Source organism: Austrofundulus limnaeus, unplaced genomic scaffold (assembly GCF_001266775.1).
Source record: "Austrofundulus limnaeus strain Quisiro unplaced genomic scaffold, Austrofundulus_limnaeus-1.0 Scaffold20, whole genome shotgun sequence".
Lineage (NCBI taxonomy): Eukaryota > Metazoa > Chordata > Actinopteri > Cyprinodontiformes > Rivulidae > Austrofundulus > Austrofundulus limnaeus.
This window is the reverse complement of record NW_013952422.1, coordinates 1,007,505-1,014,053: the sequence shown is the minus strand read 5'-3', so window position 1 is coordinate 1,014,053 and position 6,549 is coordinate 1,007,505. Positions and strand designations below refer to the sequence as shown.

Below are 6,549 nucleotides of genomic sequence, written 5' to 3'. Positions count from 1 at the left end.
TCTTTCAGCAACTTCACTCCAGTGTTCGGACAGGGAACCTGGAGACCTGCCTTAGACTCTTGTCGTTAGGAGCGCAGGCCAACTTCTTCCACTCTGTAAGACCAGAAGAATAAGAGGAAAAAAAATACACTGTATGTTTCAAATATCATTTTCTTTCAAACTGAAACTGTGTTTGTTGTGACTTTAGGAAAAAGGAAACACTCCATTACACATTGCAGCAAAAGCAGGTCAAATTCTGCAGGCTGAGTTGTTGGCAGTTTATGGAGCTGATCCTGGAGCTCTGGACTCAAGTGGAAAGACCCCCATTAATTATGCACGGTAAAACGAGGCCTACGTTTTAACTTATCACCATTTATTGTTTTCATTGTCATTTTCTAAAGGATTTTTAATGTCTATTTAGATGCAGTGTAGTAGCACAATAATGTTACGCTATAAACTACTTTATTTGTATACAGTTATATACTGTAAGGTGCTGTCTCACTGTTTGAGCACTAAAGTGTAATTTGTATAATACTTGGCTGGGGACCAGGTCACCTATTACCCTACAGGTTTCTGATGAGCTCAGAGGAATTGATACTTTAAAAATTCATCACTTTTGTTTTTTAGTAGAAATTAATTTAACCTGCAGTTCAGCTGAAATCGTCATTCGTTCAGTGTGTGACAGGAAATGATACACATCCTATGAAGACTGGACTTGCCTTAAAAGATGAGTTAAGAACAAAAAGGGTGTGAATGTTTCTGTTTAGTCTCTAGTTTAAAGAGTTTCCTGTGAACCAAACGGTTCTCTGGTAGATGGTAATTTATATGATCACATCATCAGATGCGTTTAAAACTTAAGTTTTATAAAGCGTTTTCTTCGTCTGTGGTCACAAATTTAGCATATATAGAGATATGGAAGGACAGGAGTGACAAAGATTAATCTATTAAAAGAAAATATTGTTATGCGTGTTCGTTACCAGGATGTGTGCTTAAACCATACGGAGAATGTACAAATGCATGGAAAAGATCATTAAAGAGAAACCATACAAAACCAAAAGAGCGCTCTGCTGAAGTCAAATTTAATCAAGTGACCAAAAGTTCAGACTGAAAACAGGGAAGTGCATTGTATTTAACAAAAGCTCTGAGGCGTGGCTCTGCCTGTCTGATTACGTCATCAGTGAGGGGTCCCTAAGCTTCTCGAAGCCACGCCCCCAGACATAATAATCTACCCTAATGAAGATTTAAAAGTTCAGTTATGTGTTGAGTTTGTTTTCAGGCATGCAGCTATTAATACAAAATCATCAAATTAAGCAAAACAGTCAGATTTAACAATCATTACAGGTCTATCAAGACTATACCATTTGTATGTAATTTAAATCAGTTATATAAACCTAAAGCCTAATAATTTATTCACTATGGTACTCATTGGCCATTCCCTGGCTCCACCATTCCACCTGGTGTAGATAAAATTGCCAATTCCCTCAGGGATGGGGAACACCACTTGTTATTTTGGGTACTGGAGAAGACAACAATTTTGTGTACAAAAAAGGCAGCAAAATAAATATTAAGCAACATACGTCCTGTTTTTTGCATACAAAAAGTGATGTAAATTGTAAAAAAAACTGAGTCACTTTCTATCGCAGTATGATGAGATAATGATGAATAATTTGAATCCCCGCAGACAAGCTGGGCACAACGAGCTTGCAGAGAGGCTGGTGGAGATCCAATATGAACTCACAGATCGGCTGGCTTTTTACCTTTGTGGCAGAAGACCAGGTAAGTTCTGGAAGGTTCTTCACTTGTTCAGTTCCACACCTGCTGCTTGATTTGGACACTAAATGTTTTTGTCCTTTTATGGAAGTCCATTTGTTTTGCTTTTGTTGTGTTTTAGATCACAGAAATGGGCAACACTTCATCACTCCACAAATGACAGACAGGTAATAGCTGCTTTATACACTATTTTTTATATATTTCTACCTCGGCTGCATAGATTGAAGTCTTTAAATTCCCATTTAAAAATATCATTTCTGCAAGTCACTTAAATTAAAATATATTTAATTTTATTGTAAAATATATGAGACATTCATTGGGTAATTACAATCCTAATTTCCCCTGTGCTTCATTGGATGAATAAGAAATAAGTAAGTATGTTTGTTATTTTTTACACCTCCTTGTTGATTCTGACTTTTATCATTTGAAAAAGTAAAACATGAGATTTTGTTTTTTTCCGAAGCAGCCTCGATTTGTCAGATTTTGCAAAAGCTGCAAAGAAGAAGCTGCAGTCGGTGAGAGAATATTAGATATGTTATATTTCTAACCTGTTATACAAAACTTAAACTGGATCAGTAATGTATCTTGGTTTATTGTAGTTGAGCAACCATCAGTTTGAAGAACTTGCCATGGATGTTTACGATGAGGTGGACAGAAGGGAAACGGACGCAGGTAGAACTGCAAAACTTGTTAAAACTATACAGTATTGTGATGTTTGTTTTAATCTGTATTTAACACTTTTCTAACTTTAAATGTGACTTGCCTTATTTTCAGTGTGGTTGGCCACTCAGAATCACAGCACACTTGTCACAGAAACCACAGTTGTGCCTTTTCTGCCAGTCAATCCTGAGTATTCATCTACCAGGAACCAGGCAAGTGACTGCAACCACTGGATCTCCATATTCAAATGTATTTGCATCAGTAGGTCATTTTGATAGCTGAGCTTTATGTGATGGTATTTTTTTGTTCTTTCAGGGTCGTCAGAAACTGGCCCGGTTCAGCGCTCGAGAATTTGCCACCCTTGTGATTGATATTCTAGCAGATGCTAAACGACGACTGTGGGGTAATTCATGTGAAAGTCCGAAAGGTATGATTTTTATTTCTGACTCTCAGTCTTCTTATTCAGATATTTTTGTGTTTGAGTGCCGTTTTTGTATTGAAGTAAAAATACTCAAAGTCTGCAATTTTGCAACACAAACATGGACTATGTAGGAGAAAATATATTTTGGAGTTGTTTGCAAATAATAAAGAAGAGCTCTTATTTTTTGGAGCCAGTAAATTAAACAAAACAATTGTCCTCGACGTCTGGATGTAAACCTCTTCCTTGTAGGTAATTTGTTGATCCTTTGGTTTGCTATCAGAAAACGTGGAGCTGATCTTCCAAGGAATAGACAGTCGACACAACAGTGAGAGCCAAGACAACGACCAGCCGGATTATGACAGCGTGGCGTCGGATGAAGATCCTGCGCAGGAGGCCACGTGTGGGGACAGCTGCACCGATGGAAGGACAAAGGTTCATCTTTCAAAACAAAACTGTGATTAGACTCCGACTCAGCTTCTTGCTCAACCTCTTAAACCGATCAAATATATTTTTTTGTCTCAGAGCTCCGAGTCTTCTGACCTGTCTGATGGACCAATCACAGTGCAGGAATTTATGGAGGTGAAGAGTGCCCTGAATGCATCAGAAGCCAAAATACAACAGCTTCTCAAAGTCAACTGTCATCTAAGTGAAGAGCTGCGGTTGATGCAGAGCAAGGTTGGTTAAATTACACGCTGGTAATTAATAATGCAGTTTGAGGTTATTTTGCACTTGAAATACTGCAGTTATATCCTCTTTGAACATTGATTGGTTGATCTGAAGTTGTTTTATTACTCAAATTCTACATTTTAAAAGCTATTTTGTTCTGTTTGTTAGCTTTTCTTGTGCAGAAAATGTACTAAACTTTGAGCTAAAAACAACCAGAACCACTGATGTGTTCATAATAGGGTGGATTTTCTAAAGTCAGTTATTTTTACATTGAACTTTTACACAGATATGTTTGATTTTACACATATGCTATTGTGAAAACCAGGCTGGCATCCGCTCTATAAAGCAAAACATTCCTCTTTTTAGCCAAACTGTTGATTTTGGTTTTCTAAAATGTAAATGTCATTACAAAATTTTATACTTTTATTGGTATGTCAAAGAGTAAAAATATAGTTTTTTTGTTTATTTTATTAATTTTTTTGCCTGAATAGGACCAAATTTGGAAATATAAATGTAGGAAACTGAAATTCACCTTTTTGTTTTTTTAAGTAAAAAACATATTGATTCATTTCTCACGTGTCTGTGCAGCCATCAGCTATAAACCACTTAAATGTTGCAGAGATTAATGCTTTAGTGTAAGTGGCATGAGTTTATTTAATAGCGTGCACATTTAATTAACTAATGGACAGAATGTGGATGTTTAAAAATGCTACCTAATGCATATGTAGCATTAGTTTTCCCTGAATGCCTCAGAACAGCTCAGTTTCTCTTTGCTTTGAATTCAGACTAATGTCTCCACCTGCTGGTTTATTAGGTTCATAATGTCCTTTATTCATGGACCAACCCAAACATCTACTGAATTATATTTACCAAGCCAGCAGATTATCAATGATTTTCCACGACATTGTTGCAAGAATAAATAAGCAAAAGATGAAACTTTCAACAACACATTTAAAATTCAAATGGCCTGTTTACCACCATAAGCATCAGTCCTTGTGGTTTCATTTAGAACCTCATTTTGTCTGATCTCCTACATTCATTTTTGACTTGACACAAAAATACAAAGTTGTTCAGAAAACGGTTTGTTATTGCTCTTGTTATAAATGAGGGCAGCCACGTTCAGGACTTGTGTTCCCCAGGAGATCTCCCTGGGAGAGTCCCTGTCAACAAACCGTGTCAGCTGTTCTTTTTGTCAAGGAAACAAAACTCTGTGAAAGACTACAAAGAGTAAACAAAGCGAATCTGAGATGAAAGCGAGCTCGGTTTTGTGGAGCCGCTTTTCACCTGGAGGCTCATTTGTGCCTCTCCTCCTCCCCTTGCTTGGACTGAGTTGACATGTTTTGTTTATAATCTGCAGCTGAGCTCCCTGCAGACTGAAAACACAACGCTGCGATGGCAAGCCCCCGGAGGACAACAACAACCCCAGGGGCCCTTTGGCCGGCATCCGGCCCGCGGAGGCCGCGCCATGTCCATGTACGAGACGGGCTCCGCTCCGAGGCAGTACCCCCACCGGGTCGAAGCGGCTCGCCACGAAGACGGAGTCATCTTACAGCCCTTCCCTACCAACGTAAGCACAAACGCCTCAGTGATGTTTCGCCTCATGGTGGTTTAAAGTGACGGCGCTCGGCTTGGGGCTGGTGGTGTTTTCATTTAGTCATTCAATGATTTACTGCATCTCAACAGTTTGTATGCTCAACCCGGTTTGACCCCTTTCTAGATTGGTAGAGGTCCTTTGGGGACAGCTGCCTCCTCCCTTCCTACCTTCCCCTCTCCCCTGTCCTGGTCGTGGGATGAGAGATCTCGAAGGGTTGAGTACTGAAAGACCCCTCGGCTCAGAGGCAGCCCCAGGGGGAAAAAAAAACTATCCTCTTGCTTTGAGCCCATGGTCTTTTTCCTCCAGACCTTGTGCCTCTGAACTGCTTTTTGTCAGTACTGCCTGCATGCATGTACCACGGCCTATCTGTTGGCACCTGAAGAGCTGCTATGATAAAATGTTGCACCCATGTTGTTTGAGTGGTCACTGCAGCAATTTGTGAAAAATGATGGCACAGATGCTTTTCGTGATTGACGCTGACGGAAAAAAATGAATCTATTCCATCTGTTTGCATCTGCTGCACCACAAACTTGGTTTGCTCTTCTTTTTCTCTGCGATGGCTTTAAAACAAAAATATCTCAATTTCAGAAGCATGACTCTGATTTAAATGTGTCGACTGTGATGTGTGCGCTAACCGTATATATTTGACTGATCTTAATCCACTGATGTTCCTGTAGGGCTGCAGTCTTGGAGGGCAGAGCACGATGTTGGAGAATGACTATGACACAACACCCAGTCACTCCGAGCAGGAGGACACTGGGTAAGAAAGATCAGGCAATAGGCTTTTCTTTGGTGCCTTTTTTTTAAAATAAAACAACTTGGTTGTGCGTCAGTTCAACATTCAGGGAGTTGATTTCAGATCAGGGAAAGAAACGCTTTTAACTACATACATCCTGTTTCTAAGATTCACTTTAGTTATTTAATGTTATTTTCTATGTGCTTGCATTTCTAGCAGCCCTCTTACAGCCCCAGAAACAGTGGAACCAGAGGAGGAAGGTGAAGAAGACGCCACCCTGCCTTGCACCGAGGACGTTATCTGTAAAACCGAGCAGATCACTAAAAACATCCAGGAACTTCTTAGAGCTGCTCAGGAGACCAAACACGAAAGGTACTGCATGTGATCAGTCCGTTCTTTTCATGTTCCAATGCTGCGAACCTCAGGTTGAAAAGGCCCTGTAACACTAGACAACTTATGCCAACTTGTGAACATTTTAAAGACATCTACACTCACCGGCCACTTTATTAGGTACACCTGTCCAACTGCTCGTTAACACTTAATTTCTAATCAGCCAATCACATGGCGGCAACTCAGTGCATTTAGGCATGTAGACATGGTCAAGACAATCTCCTGCAGTTCAAACCGAGCATCAGTATAGGGAAGGTGATGTGAGTGCCTTTGAACGTGGCATGGTTGTTGGTGCCAGAAGGGCTGGTCTGAGTATTTCAGAAACTGCTGATC

General features: G+C 39.8%; 1 protein-coding gene across 6 annotated transcripts in view; it reads left to right on the top strand.

Moving 5' to 3' along the window:
• Nucleotides 1–6,549, top strand: part of git2b (G protein-coupled receptor kinase interacting ArfGAP 2b) — a 15,115-nt gene that overhangs the window by 4,944 nt on the left and 3,622 nt on the right. The window contains exons 5-19 of one of the 6 annotated variants that reach the window (XM_014003732.1): nucleotides 9–95; nucleotides 188–318; nucleotides 1,661–1,755; nucleotides 1,871–1,916; nucleotides 2,115–2,120; nucleotides 2,213–2,264; nucleotides 2,349–2,421; nucleotides 2,524–2,621; nucleotides 2,725–2,836; nucleotides 3,111–3,262; nucleotides 3,353–3,505; nucleotides 4,854–5,063; nucleotides 5,214–5,303; nucleotides 5,768–5,850; nucleotides 6,046–6,198. In XM_014003732.1, the coding sequence (XP_013859186.1) occupies nucleotides 9–95; nucleotides 188–318; nucleotides 1,661–1,755; nucleotides 1,871–1,916; nucleotides 2,115–2,120; nucleotides 2,213–2,264; nucleotides 2,349–2,421; nucleotides 2,524–2,621; nucleotides 2,725–2,836; nucleotides 3,111–3,262; nucleotides 3,353–3,505; nucleotides 4,854–5,063; nucleotides 5,214–5,303; nucleotides 5,768–5,850; nucleotides 6,046–6,198 (1,541 nt within the window). Of the gene's footprint in view, nucleotides 1–8; nucleotides 96–187; nucleotides 319–1,660; nucleotides 1,756–1,870; nucleotides 1,917–2,114; nucleotides 2,121–2,212; nucleotides 2,265–2,348; nucleotides 2,422–2,523; nucleotides 2,622–2,724; nucleotides 2,837–3,110; nucleotides 3,263–3,352; nucleotides 3,506–4,853; nucleotides 5,064–5,213; nucleotides 5,304–5,767; nucleotides 5,851–6,042; nucleotides 6,199–6,549 lie in introns of all 6 variants that reach the window. The other 5 variants (XM_014003731.1, XM_014003729.1, XM_014003734.1 and 2 more) reach the window with 5 other exon arrangements.